This window comes from Lagopus leucura, unplaced genomic scaffold (genome assembly GCF_019238085.1).
Source record: "Lagopus leucura isolate 7727_CA_CO unplaced genomic scaffold, USGS_WTPT01 Super-Scaffold_100159, whole genome shotgun sequence".
NCBI classification, from domain to species: Eukaryota; Metazoa; Chordata; class Aves; order Galliformes; family Phasianidae; genus Lagopus; species Lagopus leucura.
In genome coordinates, this window is record NW_024962335.1 from 30,721,751 (window position 1) to 30,738,562 (window position 16,812).

The 16,812-nt window shown below is 39.0% G+C and overlaps 1 protein-coding gene across 1 annotated transcript in view; it reads right to left on the reverse strand.

Annotated features, from left to right (window-relative positions):
- Positions 1–16,812, reverse strand: part of SCUBE1 (signal peptide, CUB domain and EGF like domain containing 1) — a 201,347-nt gene that overhangs the window by 160,948 nt on the left and 23,587 nt on the right. Inside the window, exon 3 of the mRNA XM_042890068.1 lies at positions 6,668–6,796. Coding sequence (XP_042746002.1) covers positions 6,668–6,796 — 129 coding nt within the window. The remainder of the gene's footprint in view (positions 1–6,667; positions 6,797–16,812) is intronic.

The window sequence follows — 16,812 nt, forward strand, 5'->3', positions numbered from 1 at the left end:
TCTCTTCTCTTCTCTTCTCTTCTCTTCTCTTCTCTTCTCTTCTCTTCTCCTCTCCTTTCTATTTTCAGATGCTGAATTACTTTGTAAGATTTACTCGGGAGTATCAGCAAGAACAGCTTTCAGCAATGTTTCCATTAAGCTTTTCCTGGATAAATCCCTTGGTTTATTAGTGATAAGCTTAAAATTCTCTTCTTTGGCAATGCTTCAGACCAACATAACATATAATACTCTCCTAGGATGCTTATATTTTCACACAGTAGGAGAGAGATGAATGTAAGATAGTGGTACTCCACATGAGAATTCTTTAGGGCAAAGGAAAAATAATTCAGTGTTCTTTCTGAATTTCCCACGTGGAGTAATCAAATACTACCACACTACCTCATTCACTTTGGCATGTCTATGAAAACTAATCATTAAAATTGCAGTTCTTTGCAGTAGTCTTTTTTGGACTTCATGATTATTGTGTCTTCTTTTTTCATCTTTTCTTCCATGGAAGCAAACTACAGCTTTTATTTCATTCTTTTGACATCAGCCAGGTTTTCTAGAGCACACATTAGTATCACTGCTCTCTTTTGGCCTTTTCCACCTGCAGTGCATTAAACTGAACAGTCCTGCAAGAGCTGAAGACTTACTACTGCTTAAAGAGCAGAGGGTTTCTTTCCATATAACAATTCCCAATAGCTTGAGAATAAACTAAGAGCAACAAAAACACTGGAAATTCTCTTATCCTCCTGAGTACATTCCAGTGCCTTTAGAATGGCAGCTACACAAAGGTCCCTTGAAATTCTCTTCAAAAAGGAGGACAAATTATCAAGCCTCCTCTATGGCATCCCCACCAGTAGTATATCTCACTTCACACAGCACTCAGGTTTATAATACCAGTCTCAGTCTATGTTTTCTAGCAGTCCTGCTGTCAAGGAGCAATTCTGCTGTCTGTCTCCAATGAGGCTCCAATGAGACACAAACATGCAGTATAAGTATGTCCAGATGCTAGAGGCCTCAACTTAATAATCCATTAAGATATATACAGACGTCCAGTCTTCTTACTGAATATTACATCAAAGAAGTAAAAATCTATGCAAACTAGGAACACCTTTCAGTGTCATCCTGAATCAGAGGTGAGTACATATTGAATAACTAGTTTAAAAGGCAATGAGTCTTACCTCCTGATACTGTGTAGTGCAAATTCAGATTTCACCAGTTATCAGAGAGCAGAAACTGATTTACTATAAATTACATGGGTAATGTGTTTGATAGTAATAGCAATAGGAATCACGAACAGTTAAGTCATAACCTCTCCTAAAGGCAAAAGAGAACGGAACCTAAAGGCAAAAGAGAATGGAAATTGATAGCATATCTCAACATATAAAAGACACAAAGAAGGAAAAATCAATTTATCAGTAAGATCATGGAGAAAAAAACAGTCAAAAAGGAAAGAATGTCTGGACCATTGAGCTAATTGTTTATTAAAAAACAGTATTTCATACACGAGAGAGGAAAACCTATTTCACAACTGGTTTCAAATGAATGATAAAGAAAGCCCATTGCATGAGACCAAATATCAGTTTTGCATCTGTAGATCAGAATTTAGAGCAATTTCCAGAAAGAACTACTGCTATTCCAAGTGATCATACTGCTAAAATAAATTATTTTAGATAGACAAGGATCTCATCATAGTTTGAATTCCCTATGGTGTCATTTCATGTTATATTTGAGAAATTCCTCAATAAAAATGTCAAACAGAAAGCAAGTTGAGAAGTTGAGTTCCCCTGAGAATGATTTTGGACATTTTTCAGCACAAATTTTATCCAGGAAATCTTAACCAAACACTTCCTCCCAACAAATAAATAAGAAATTGCACTTGATTAGAAAGAAAGAGAAAAATGTTGAAACAAGAACTCGGGAAAAAACACTTAACCTGTCAACCACATTTGATCTACTTAGTTGTGAATACTTCACATTTGTTATTTACAAAGAAGATTGTAATTATCTTTCTATAGTAACATAACTAGAAAAACATCCAGTAAATGTTTGAAAAGGAATCTAAACATGAACAAGAAGGTTTAAGATTTTGTACAGACTTCAGTCAAGCAATACATAAAGAAATCCTGATGCAGATCTTCTCCATTACAAGCTGTTTCACAAAGGTTCCTAGATGGCCTGCAGGCTTAGCACTGAACTACCACTGACTCCCGTCTCTAGGCCTCCTATCTCAAATTTTTTAAACCAGTATTTCTGGTGATGTGTACATGATAAAATGCAACACAGGTCACTGAGAGAGCAATTCAGCTGTCTAAATACAGGAGTCTGACATCAATTTAGATTCCTTATATTATTCCATCTAGCCAATAGCTCAAACTATGGATCCTATAGATCCCACATCACATTTGTCAGGTCCAGCACTCTCCAAGTGGCAGAGGCATTTATGCTTAGTTAATCAAATTCTCCCTAACAATTCCTGCTGCTTGGCTTCCCATGTGATGACAGAGCAGACCCTAACAATAATGTCTCCAAGACCAAAATATGAGAGCGAAGTAGGGATTGTATAACTTGGTTCAGACCCAGAAAATTGACTTCCACCCAAGCTCATACATCTGTGGTGCTACATGAAAAATTGTTTCAGGCAGAGTGTTCGAAATCAACCTACAGTATGTTTTATAGGTTTTTATGTAAATTCTGTGGAAACGAAGTCATTCTATGCAAGATCCTGCAGTACTACCTAATGTGTCTACAGAATTAATTTCAGCTTGCTGATCAAACATCACGTGTCCTTTCTTGGAAATAAAGTTGTCACACAAAATATATGATATAGTACCTAATTAGCAATCTTCACATTGAGAGTTCTGTGAAGTCCTATAGAGAGTGTATGTGTAGGTAGATGAGGGTAGGGAAGCTGTTACAATTGATATCAGTAAAATAATTCAATAAAAGATGGCAAACATTATCAGTGATTTCGTAAAGAATTCTTCGATTTCTTATAACCCATGAAAAATAAGTGATTTCTCAGAGAAAAGGTGGAGATTGGTGTACTCATCAAAGCTTCAATTTATTTAAGTTCCTGATTTCTTGACTGAGAAAAAAAAAAAAGCCAAAACTATTAATTGTCATAAACAAATGAAATTTTGCATGCTGGGTGAATTTTCCAAAGGGTTACAGAAACCCTAATTTCACAAATGCAAATACAGTGGTTTAAAACCATACTGGGTTCTCTTAAAAACAGCCATCTACATTTACTTCCTTCTGGTAATTTAAGTGAAAGGAAATAAAACTGTTACAGGATGGAAAGACTAGAATGAGTTCCTGTTCAAAACTGATACTGAAGAGGTCATGGGAATAAGCATGGTATCTCAGCAGGCAGTGTAACTGATAATACAAGCAGAGAGCTAGGGACCAAACAATGGCAGAAATCTGAACTTTTCTCTTTTCTAAGGACAATGTCTTAAACCTGAGTTAATTCACAACATGTCACACAAGGGTTTGCAAAGATACTGTTAAGATTATAAAGTCCAGCCCGAGACCTATAACTTTCATCCTTAGCAAATTTTAACTAAGAAAGAAAGAGAAATGGGCCCTCACTCTCTTTTCAGTGCCTCTAAGGAAATGCAGTTATTTTATTGGGATACAGAATTGGGTTGGGTTGGAAGAGACCTCCAAGACCACCCAGTTCCTACCCCCTGCCACGGACAACCTTGCTACCCAGGGATCCATCCAACGTGGCCTTGAACACTACCAGGGATGGGGCATCCACAGCTTCTCTGGGCAGCCTGTGCCAGTGCCTCACCACCCTCTGAGTGAAGAACTTCTTCCTAACATCTAATCTAAATTTCCTTTCTTTTGGTTTAAAACCACTGCCCTTGTCCTGTCACTACACTCCCCGACAAAGAGTCTATCCCCAGCTTTCCTGTAGGCCCCTTTTAAGCACTGCAATGAGGTCTTCTCAGAATCTCCTCCAGGCTGAACATGACCAAATCCCTCAGCCTTTCTTCACAGGAGAGGTATTTCAGCCTTCTGATCGTGTTTGCAGTCTCTGTCTGGACCACCTCCAACAGCCCCTCACCTTCCTTGTGCTGAGGGCCCCAGAGCTGGACAGAACACACACCAGGTAGACTCTCACAAGGATGGAGTGCAAGGGGAGAATCACCTCCTTGACCTTCTAGCTGCACTTCTTCTGATGCAGCCCAGGACATGATTGGCTTTCTGGGCTGCAAGTGTACATTGACAGCTTATGTTAAGCTCTTCATCCATCAGAACCCCCAAGTCCTTCTCCGTAGGGCTGCTCTGTCCACTCATTACCTAGCCTGTATTCATATTTAGGACTACCCCAGGTGTGTGTCCTTGGCCTTTTTTGAATAATATGATGTTTGCACAGGCTCACCTACTGAGCCTGTTAAGATCACTTTGGATGGCATCTCTTCCTTCCAGTGTGTTGACTGCAGTGTTCATCTTGGTGTCACCCACAAACTTACTGAGAGTTCAGTCAGCCTCATTGTCCATGTTGCTGACAAAGATGTTAAATAGTGATACAGATCCCTGAGGAAGACCTGTTGACCCCCCTTGGACATCAAGCCACTAACAGCAACTCTTTGAGCACAACTATCCAGCCAATTACTTATCCATCAAATGGTCCATCTGCCACATCTCTCTTTCTCTAATGTGGAGACATGGATGTTGTGCAGGACAGTGTCAAATGCTTTGTCAAAGACCATTCATTAGTTGAAAGTATTCAATCTGCATTTGAGGAAACAAAATTAAAGGGTAACTGTGACCTCTTTTAGTGTCCTAAAGTTACTTGCTGGGAGAGTCTTTTGCTGTCATTCCCACTCATCTGTTCACTGAATCTCTTCTAGTGGAAACATGTTCCTAACATTCTTGGAGTAATACAAAATGCTAGCTCCAAGAATGTGAATATGATTCTCACAACTATCTTGGTAAGCTTTGGACCAATACTTGGAACCAGAGCCACCTGTTAAACACAGTGGTTTATATTATTGTCTTTTCCTTATCTGTGCCAAAACCAAGTGTTTAAGTAGAAACCTATGAAAAGAAAATTAGAAATCCATTTATCTCTGTGGATCCAGCCTGCATCTTGCATGATCAGAGAAGAACAACATAGCATGGGTCCAAGATAATCCCACAGGTCTGAAAGGTTCGTCTTTTATCAGGTCACTCATTTTGCTGTTCATAATTGCTAGTATATTTTTCCCTACTTCTACAGGAATAACTGGAAACAAATTTGATAGTAGCAAGCTGTTAGAAACAATATATCTACACATTTATTCGAATTCCAAATAGCTGTCCTGTTTTATTGAGAGATATGTATGAAAATTAATATAAATAGAGTTTTTCTTTCTTTTTTTTTTTTTTTTTTTTTTTTGAAAATGAATGGCTGGCTGCTCTTTTTGTAAGAAATACCTCCTGCACAATTAATCATTTGGCTACCTCAGGTTTACACAAATAAATCTATTTAGTCTGTTCTATGATAAATGAAATTTGGAAGTTTGTGTCAAAAACTTGTCAATGGTCAGGATGTATAATCCATCTGAATAAATATTACTTCATTTGAAAGTGAACGAAGTATGAAATACATCTATTAAAAGGCTAAGCAGAAATTTGCTCAGAAATTCTAGTTGTTACACAGCTTCAGTGAGCACAGACTGATGTTACTGGACATTATTATTTCTGCTACATAACTGTCTTATTTTTCTTGCAAAGAACATCAGTTTCTACCACAGTAAAAGTGCTGCAGAACACAGATGAAATATCCCTTTTCTGCACTATTTTATGCACATTAACTCAAAACGAATTTGGGACTGCATCAAACAGTGTTCCTCGCACTTATGTTGGGAATAATGAGAAAGATAGTCACTAGGCACTAAGCTATAACTAAAATGACTACCCAGCAAGCAGGTATGAGAAACTGGATGTAGCGATCAGAGTTCATTTCCAGGTAATTGGTGTGCAGAAATTTAAACAAAACTCATGTGTTTTTTTGGAGTACATTGGATAAGATCCACCTATTTAAAACAAAGCAATGAACATGAATCAAAATTCCAGGTGCCTAAATCCTAAAAACTGCTGAAGCAACTAACATCTTCAACCTCTTTTTATAAAGTTAGTGGACTGTGCCCATCCCCTTTGTAAACATCTATTAATAACTACTCTTCTGCCTTGTTTTATTATCCAAGTACTCCTTCATAAAAACAAACAAAGAAACAACACAAATTTGCAATTCGAATACTTAGTAACCTATGTTCATACAGAACATCCTTGAAATATGTTACCCTAAGAAGGAAAAAAAGGTGGGGAGTGAGCTTTAAATAAATGACTGGAATTACAAAATTTGGAAGAAATAGGCAAAATATATTGAAGTGAATAGGACAGATTACTTTTTTTAAAAAAGAAACCCAAGTATCCAGCACAGGCTTTGTGTAAAAACCCCCACCACCTTGACCTCCAGTGTTAGGAACATATAATCTGACTGGAGTATGATAGGATGATGAGTGCCAACTTTACGAATCTGGTCTAAACAACTCTGGAGTCAATGGATGCATTTCAACTTCTTCAATTGGATCTGAATCAGATTTTTTACAAAATAAAATGCAACCAAATCATCAGACTCTTGCCACAGCCATGAAACGAAACTTTCTTTCCAGCATTCGCTACTTACCAAGACAGTTGTGGCCATCATGGGCCAACATGAACCCATCATAGCACGTACATCTGTAGTTGCCAGGAATGTTGATGCACTCATGGACACAACCCCCATTGTAGAAGTCATTTTCACATTCATCAATATCTAAAATATAAAAGGAGGGGAAAAAAATTGTAAAAAGATGATTCTAAGAGAAAAATTTCTCCAATCAAACATAAGTTTGAATACAAGTATGATCCTAATTATTATATTATTCATCCAAGAGAATTACTGACAGAATAAATGCAGATTGTATGAGACTAAATTCAGCAAGTTTCAGCATAGGACATTCCATCCAAAGTAATGACAGCATCAACAGAGGAAACAATTATATGTTGTCAGATTTATTTTTTTAAGTTATTTGTGTACATTTTTCTCTTTAAACTGTATTTTTCTATTTTAAACAATCAAGCAGACGATGCATTAAAATCATAGAATCATGAAATCACAAGGCTGGAAAGAACCTACAAGATCATCTAGTCCAACTGTCCTCCCGTTACCAATGCTACCACAAGCCACTAAACCATATCTCGTAGCTCCTCATCCAGACGCCTCTTGAACACTGACAGGGATGGCGACTCCACCACCTCATCAAATGTTTGACTTGGTAGCCAAAACATCTATCTGAAACATACTATTAACATGGCATAATACATAAGATGAAAGTATGTTTTCTTTAATCAGAAAAAAAGTTTTCTCAGTACAATAATGATTTGACCTACTCCTCACAAAATATAAAGCTGCTTTTCTTGCAATAACTCTTGAAAAGCACAATTTCTGAAATAGCTGTCACTGTCCACTGAGGACCATGAAGTTGCTCTTGATAACACGGTATAGTTTTATCTCTCTTGTCTCCTACCCTGGAAAACAAATCCTATTAAAATTTTCCATATTAATATAAATATGTCAACAACAACAACAAAATCTAAAATTTTATTCTTAGCAAGTATGCTAGAATTATTATAAATTATTTTTATATATTACGAAACAGAATGAATAGCAAAAGATGCATTCTGCTTCTGTTGTGGTTTTATGATTTTTGTTATTGGTATTCCACATCATAACATCATGTAAAGCACTGGGAGTTTAAGAGTTCATGCCCCACTTCCATGAACCACAGATTTTCCAAATGCTTAGCTCTCAGAAGAGAAGAACTTCATACCCCAAAGGACTCTGCATTCAGAGGGGAAGATAAAGGTTCTGGCAAGTCACAGGACTCACTTTCTGTCTTGCTACTGGGTGTGCTCCCCAGCCATTTCACCTTCAATTTAGAGTAAGGCCTTTGGTTTTGGACACTCTCTCGTTTTATTTGATTTATTAGCCTCAGTTTCAATTATATATTGTATTATATTGTGCTATCTTGCATTCTGATATACTTAGTAAATTAAATTTCCTCCTCAGATTGTTGCTGCTGTTCTGTTTTTAGGCCCATCTCCCATCTCCCTACCCTTCCCGCTTTTCCTTTCCCAGGACATGGGCCCATGGGTCCCCTTCCCCAGTCACAGAACTGGGCTGAACTGACCCATAAACTATTGACACCCCCACCCCAGCCTGTGTGCCTGCTGTCCCTCTATCACGGACACAGATTGATCTATATAGCCTTGTGACAGCTTCAAATGCAAACAATTCTTATATGATCTTCCCTGACTCACATAAAAATCACTTCTTCGCTCATTCTGGAAAGTGCAAACTTTCTTCTTTCTACAAATTATATTTTGACACGCAGACGGGATATCAGTACTACAATTGCTGATGTGGATCATTCAGCAGTGCACATCAGCCAACTAAAAATTAACAATTACAGACAGCCTTCTGTCCTGCTATCAGCTCTAAATCTATGGCATGCTAGACCAAAACTACTAGCTACTGTGCCTAAGTTACATGCTGCATGATGCAGAGTTAAAATAATCCTTAGGAAATCATCTTTTGGTACATTAAAACTATCCTGGTCATGCATTTCGAACGTGCCCTTCATTGCAAAGGTGACTAGAGTATTTCTGTACTAGGTTTACACAGACATTTTAGGAATAAAATGAAATACAAAAGAACTTCTAAAGTTTCCACCAGAAAAGATTCGCTACCTGGTATCATACCCAGATACAATGGCAAAACAGCAAGGTAGTCTGGGAAAACCAAATGCTTCTGAAAAGACAGCTGGAACTCAGTCACCCAGGGGATCTTCATACGTTTGCCTCTCCTTGCACAGTCTTTTGAGACACATGATCAGACCAGTTATGTTCAGGGGACTCAGCCTCCTGACCTGAAAATCTGGGATGACGTACAGAATAGCCTCCCCCACCTCCCCAGTTCAGACAGAAACAGATAGAGACCTGCTACTCCACCTGGACTGTCACAAGTCCATGGGGCCAGATGAGATCCACCCAATGGCGCTGAGGGAGCTGGCAGAGGTGATTGCCAAGGTACTTTCTACCGTCTATCAGTGATCTTGGACAAATGGAGAGCTTGCCAATGTGACTCAGTAAAGGTCATAAGGAGGATCCAGGGAACTACAGGCCTGCCAGCCTGACCTTGGTGCTGGGGAAGCTAATGAAACAGACCGTCACGAGTGAGATCACACAACATGTACAGGACAACCAGGGAATCAGGCCCAGCCATCACTGTTTCATGAAAGGCAGGTCCTGCTTGACCAACCTGATTTCCTTGTATGATCAAGTGATCCGCCTAGTGGATGAGGGTAAGGATGTCAATATGTAGTCTACCTACACTTTAACAAAGCCATTGACACTGTCTCCCTCAGTATTCTTCTGGGGAAGCTGTCAGTCCATGGCTTGGACAGGTACTGGGTAAAGAATTGGCTGGAAGGCTGGATCCAGAGAGTGGTGATGAACGGAGTTAAATCCAGCTGGTGACCAATCACGAGTGACATTTCCCAGGGGTTGGTACTGGCCTACCCTGTCTGATATCTTTATTAATGATCTGGATGAAGGAATTGAGCGTACCCTCAGTACATGTGCAGATGACACCAAGTTGGGAGGAAGTGTCTGTCCACCTGAAGGTAGAAAAGCCATACAGAGAAATCTGGACAGGCTGGATTGCTGAGCTGAAGCCAACAGGGCTAAGTTTAACAAGACCAAGTGTGGCACTCCAGCCATAACAACCCCAAGCAACACTATAGGCTTGGGGCAGAGTGTTTGGAAAGCTGTGTGGTGGATATAGATCTCAGGGTGTTGGTCAATGCTGACCTGAACGTGAGCTAGCAGTGTGCCCAGGTGACCCAAGAAAGCCAATGGCTTGTAGCAGAAATAGAGTTGCCAGCAGGAGCAGGGAGGTGATTATTCCCCTGTACTCAGCTCTGCTGAGTCTGCACCTCGAGTACTGTGTTCAGTTTTGGGCCTCTCAATACAAGAAAGACATCGAGGCCCTGGAGTGTGCCCAGAGAAAGCCAAAAAAAATGGTGAAGGGTTCGGAACATAACCCATAGGAGGAACAGCTGAGGGAACAGGGATTGTTTAATCTGGAGAAAAGGAGGCTCAGAGGAGACCTTATTGCTCTCTGCAACTCCCTGAAAGGAGGTTGTGGCAGGGTGAGGTTCAGCCTCTTCTTCATGGTAATTAGCAATAGGACATAAGGGAATGACCTCAAACTGTGCCAGGGGAGGTTCAGATTAGATATCAGGATGAATTTTTTCTCAGAAAGAGTGGTGAGGCATTGAAACAGTCTGTCCAGGGAGGTGGTGCAGTTACCACCCCTGGAGGTGTTTTTAAGGAACACCTAACGTAGATGCAGGTAGATGTAATACTTAGGGACCAGATTATCTTGGAGGTCTTTTCCAATCTTAATGATTCCATGGTCCATCAGACGACAGAAAGGTCCTCTCCTCGGCTTCTTTCCAAGCCACCCCAACCTGATCTGCCTATCCTGAAAATCTCCCTTGAGCTCAGAGTAGCCTACGTCTCCTTCCACTTCTATCTAACAGCTCTGAAGGCCTCCCTCTGCAATCTCCTTAGGAGCTCAAAATGAGAATTACTAACTTAACTTCACCTGCAAAACCAGTGAATTTTTTTTTGTAAATCAGCATTCAGCACAACAAAAATATTGGAAATAAGGAAGTGGAGACCAGTTCTTCCTAATAAAAATACTACCTATTGCTAAAATGTAAACTTTCTAATCTTTCAATCATTGCTCTGATTTGAAGAGTTCCCATCTTTCAAACTAAGTGTTTCCGTCCATTAGTTGTACAAGTCCCACGTCAGCACAGCCTGTGGATGTACTCTACCTTCCAGAGTCCAGTATGACAACAAATAGCTTCCTCTGTGATTTTTCCTAAAAATGATAACCAGAAAATCAGTTACTGCTTATTGGGTCCCCTCTGAACATATTTGCACTGTAGCGTTGCAAAGTCTCAGAGAAGCTCTCCTGTATTTGTAGCCCAGTGAATCTGGGTGTACATTTCCAGAGTCTTCTACACATCTCCACTTAACAAATATTTGCAGCTTACACTGCCATTCATGAATATTTTCAAAAACTTCCTATCATTTTCACTCGACAAGGACAAAAGCAGAGACTTACAGTTATGCCTTGTTTCAATGGGCCAACTCAACAACAGAAAAGCATGTAACATTATTTCAATGTCAGGTGCGTACTCCAAGATAACTTCACTTTCAGATTTGCTTTTAACTTTCACCCAGCACCAAGATTCTTCAGAAGAAGGAATTCAGAAGAATGTGCAATCAGTTGTTATGTTCATCAGACTACAGAGCCCTGATGAATTTATTTCCTTTTTTCAAACAGTGAATCAAGCAGGACTATATTTTTAAGTAAGTGACAGGAGAGCCTTCCAAAGAGACAAAAATCAAAGTAACGTAAAGTCTTTTTCTTCATATAATACTGATTTCTAAAAATCCACACCATGATCAGGAACTCAAGGTGCTTAACTGATACTTAAGTTCCAGAAAGGGTAATCTAACAGATAGCTCAACCAGAAAAAATAACTAAAGAGACAGATTCTTTCCACCTCTTTCTCTCAAGAAGTTCTAGTTATGTTAAATTTTCCCACAGGGTTAGAGGACTACTTCTCCCTTTTGTACCCCAAGAAGGCTAAAAACAAGGAGTGAAGCTAAACGTTCCCCCTCCATGTTATTTAAGAGACATCATCTGTTGGCTGACTGGATTTGCTATGTCCAGTACTGTTAATAAAACACTAAGAGGATAAGGCTGGTGATCTTCAAACTTTAAAAATAAACAAATAAATATAACAAACCATCACTAAAGAAAAATCATTCAATAAACCCCAACCAAAAACCTGTACAAAGCCTACAAAGTTGAAAGGTTGAACTTGTTTCAAGCTCCATTGCTCCAAGAGAAATGCAGACATAGTACCAGCAAACAACACAAACACCACTCCATCTTGAAAGAGGACATTCTTTAAAGAATACATCAGTAAAAGTGTTGAAAACTAGTTCACAGGCAGAATATTACAAGTGACATGGCAGGATATGGCTTCCTCAATAAGCCTAATACAGCAATAAACACAAAAGGAGTGCATTCAAACACGCAAGGATGGTAGGCTTGCTCTTAATTTTATGTGCAGTAAAACTCAAAATTTCCAGGGGCCAGCTATGTTTGCTTCCTTTTGTTTAGATCATATCCTATTACCATTTTCTTCCTGTAATTGACAGAATTGGGTGTTAATTGAATTCTGGGCTCCAAACAGCTCTAAGCAGAAAGTTAGCTGTTTCCATTAATTTTGTAGATTCAACTAACCTTAAAGGTTTTGTAGTGTTTGGTCACTTTAAAATGTTATTCATCATGAAAGAACTGCCATAACACAGAACAAAATAAGCAGTACATGCAATGCTGAATTAGCAAGATCTGCTGCAGTCTAGCTCTCATTTGGAAGCCAACAGTTTTAACCAGATTAGCAAAATACTTTCGAAGTTTTTAATCCAGATAATTCTAGCCATGCAGATAAGAACTCTTGGAGTGACTGATAGTGCACTAAAGAGATCACAGGCAGCAGGTCGAGGGAGGTTCTCTATCCCTCTTCTCTATCCTGGTGAAGCCATATCTGGAGTGCTGCATCCAGTTCTGTGCTCCCCAGTTCAAGAAGGACAGGGAACCTCTGGAGGACCCAGTGAAGTGACACAAAGATGATGAGGGGCCTGGAGCATTTTCCATATGAGGAAGGACTGAAAACCTTGGGACTGTTTAGCGTAGAGAAGACTGAGAGGGGATCTGATCAATGCTTATAAATATCTAGTGGGACAGAGTCAAGTGGATGGAGCCAGGTTGCTTTCAGTGGTGCCCAGCAACAGGACAAGAGGCAATGGGTACAAAGTGGAAGTAAGAAGTTCCATCTGGACGTGAGGAAAAGCTTCATTACTGTGAGGGTGACGGAGCACTGGAACAGGTTGCCCAGAGAGGTTGTAGAGTCTCCTTCTCTGGAGATATTCACAACCAGTCCGGATGCTTTCCTGTGTAACCTGCCGTAGGGAACCAATTTAAGCAAGAGGGTGAGACTCCTATTTTGCAATTCTGTGGTAAAGAAAATGTTTAGGCTTCCTTAGAAAAGTATTGCAGCTTTCTCTCCAGGAGGAACACATTTCATACGGAATTACAATGGCAGCAATTATAGGACCGCAGAAAAAAAAAACAACAACCATTAAATACTCCAGGCTTAGTATAGGGATATTTAAAACAGTGATATAGTCTGCGAAAAACCTACTTGGGCTTACAAATGATCTCAAGTGAGATAGCAACTCCCAAGGCCAAAGCTGGATGTGTACAACCACATTTTCAGTTGCTGGTGAGCAAGACCTTTCTGGAACTTGTTTGGGAAATCTTGTAAATCCACTGCTTGCTTCAAAAGTTTTAAAATATACCATTATCAGGGAGTGGAGGGAGAGAAATAAAAAGATCGCTTATTGGGAGTAACTGCGCAGGTTCAATTATTTCTCAGGATGTAAGAAGCTTGGATAGTACAATAGATATCCTACTCGAAAGCAGAGGTGAGCCTCATTGTTGTAGCTGGGAAAGAACTATCAGCATCTTTAGGGAATGCAGTAATTCCACGCACTGCTGCTGTCCTCTTTCATCAACAACAAGCGGTGGTGTGACTTGAAAGGTACATCCAGAATGATACTATTATGTAAGGATTCAAGAACATTTTTTAAAGAACCAGGCCAGCTGTGTGGCAGAATCCTAGCATTTAATACCACACAGAAGTGCTGTAATTTTCAAACACTGCATTTCATTTACAAGAAGAGAATGTGAAGTTGCCTTTTATTATGCAACCTAATTCCTTTTAGTCTGGCAGGACCTACATCCATCTCACAACAACTGAGTCTTCTTCCATTATTGTAAGTGAGACTCACAACAGCACAGAAATGCGTTTCTTTTATGTATTCTGCAAAGGGATGGCTCTCTCAGAAATGTCACAAAGTCACTGTGATTTATAAACTTCCAGAAGCAAATCTTCCAGGAGCACAAACAACTTGGCTAAGAAAAGTTCAAAATAAAACAAGAATTGATCTCTTCAGCTTTTGGTAACACAGTAACTCAGCTTTCTGATTTCAGCAGAAAGTAGAAGACACATCACTACGTAACAACTAATGTCCAAAATACAAACCAAACTGCAAAACTGGGTGAGAAAAATGCTAGTTTCCATTCTGTCTACTCAGTTTCACCCTGACGTAATGAAATTTGCTGTTTGCTAGCCATCTTTTCCAAGCACTAACAATCTTTGCTAGAAGGCTGCGCAGACTTTGTCCCAGAAAAGTATAAAAACCACCTCCAGCAAAGTCCTTTCCCGGTCTTAATGAAACCACTTGCCATTCATTAAGTTCTTCGATGTCCAAAAGTCCTTACAACACATAAAACAAAATGTATTTGTCAGCACAGCTACAGACCATTATGGGCAAAGCCACTGAAATCAAAGGAAACGTCTGTGTGGAACTGACAAATTTTGGATTGGTGTCACAGCTAAGCTGCTGGAGAAGCCTTAGGGCTATTAGCATGCAAGGGGAAGAAGGGCTGAGCGCTGAAAGTCAATGAGCCAAATTCAGCCTTCAGTGTTGTACTCTACAGATTTCTACAAAAAATGGGTAAGCATGCATTCTAAAAACCTTTACCTTGACACTTATCAAGGACACAGGTCCCAGAAGCCACCACACAGTAGTACTTCAAAATAGGGGTAGAACTGGGTAAAATATGGGTTCATTGGAAAGTATTTCAATATGACTAATGTAAGGAAGGATCTGGAGTTAATTTAGTAAACACAAATTGCAATTGACTTTGAAAGGAATAATTTATGTGCTTGGACGTTTTAAAATAAATAGCCAAAGGAAGCTGTCTGCTCACATCAATTTTTTTCTAAATTAGAGAACCATGAACAAAACTTAGCATACAGATATATTACAGAGCTGAGGGGTATTTCCTAAAGAGTTAGATCCATAAAACAGTTAGAAAAATAAATATTGAATTCCTTGCTAGAGTATCTCGATGGATAAATTTGTATATTTATTCAACATCTAAAGAGAAAAGTATTTCTGTTTTTATCTTCATCTATTCATTTTGCTGCCTTAAACGAAACACTGCCAAAGGGACATTATGGAGATATTAAGTAACATCATATTTAAAGTCTTGCCTGGTGAGAGGTTGCAGCCCACCCGTTTTACCTATAGAGGACAAAAAGTCCCACTTGCAGAATTCTGTATCATCAGTCACCTTGTGCATACGACCGTTCTGCAGTTGCATATGTTGTCTGCTTATCCAGAACTGGTGTGCAGCAAAGGACATCGCAAAATGCTGTAATGCTTATTTCCATGTGGTAATATTTTGCACTTTTAATGGCTTCCCTCTTGAAAGGCCTTCAAGAATTTTTATGGATTCATTACTGAGTTTCGGTCACTGTTTCTCTAAGGACTACAGCAGCATCTTCACTTCCACAAATAATAATAATAATAATAAAAAAAAGAAAAATAGGTTCCAGATACTATACGATTAAGAGTAGAGTAGAAGGAGAGTTGTTTTTCCTCACCGTGTACTTTTATGCATCCTTGTTTTCGGATGCTGTGAAAAGAAGTAATATCTTGTAGTATCTAGAGGTGACATGGTCAGAGGTGAAATCCCAACCCCAGAGAAGTCGAGGCAGTTTTTTCATTGGCTTTACAGAGCCAGGAAGACATGTTTCCTGAGACTCACGGTAAAGAGATACCAGAGATAGGATCAGCAATTAATTATCTCGTTCCCACTTCCAAACTCAGAAGCAGCAGCAACATAAAATCAAGAGTGTTACTTTACTTTTAAAGAAACAGGCAGTAATAAAATAACATGCAGACAGACAACAATACAAACAATGTCAAGTCCTGAACCATAATCAAATCAGCATCTTACTTATTTTAATGGCTCTTGTGGTCCCCAAACTAAATGATTAAAATAGAAAAAACAAACAAACAAACAACATGGCAGTATTTGTATATGCTCTGATTCTTTGGCAGATCCTACATTTAATATACTTTCAGCAGTTATACACACCCTGGATAACCTGAACTATTTACTGCATTTGTATTTCATACATCAAGTTGTACTTCCCATAATGAGGGAACCACTTCCAGATTTGAAGGCCAGAAGAAAAATCTCACAGGTTAAGGTCTGCTTCAGTTAAGCACAACCCAAATTTGCCAAAAATTCAGCTCTGCCTGGAAAACGTCCAACCAGAGCAGTAGTACTAAAATGATTAGATTCTCAAGGAGTTTATCATCAGCAAATTTCCACATGTTCAAAATTACTTGAACTTCCAGTGTTCTGCTCTTAACATCTGCAACAGTTGAATCAACAGGGAAAATGCTAGTGATTCTATTCAAGCTGACCTTACCTGCTGACACTCTGCTCCCCTGCAATAGTTGAACTGGCATCTTATTCTAGGTCCAAATTTTAAGAAAAAGTAATGGAAAAACAACAAGAAAATGTAATTCATTCAAATTCTTTCTACTCCAAACAAAACCTTGACCTTCACTTTAATGAAATCCATTTCCAAAAATCCCTTACCATGAAAAACTTCCTAAATCACTTCTTGCCATAAGAGAAAACCAATTAAAGTCTATCATTTATTACATCCTGAGATAGTGACGTACTTTTTTAATACTTATAAATGCTAACAT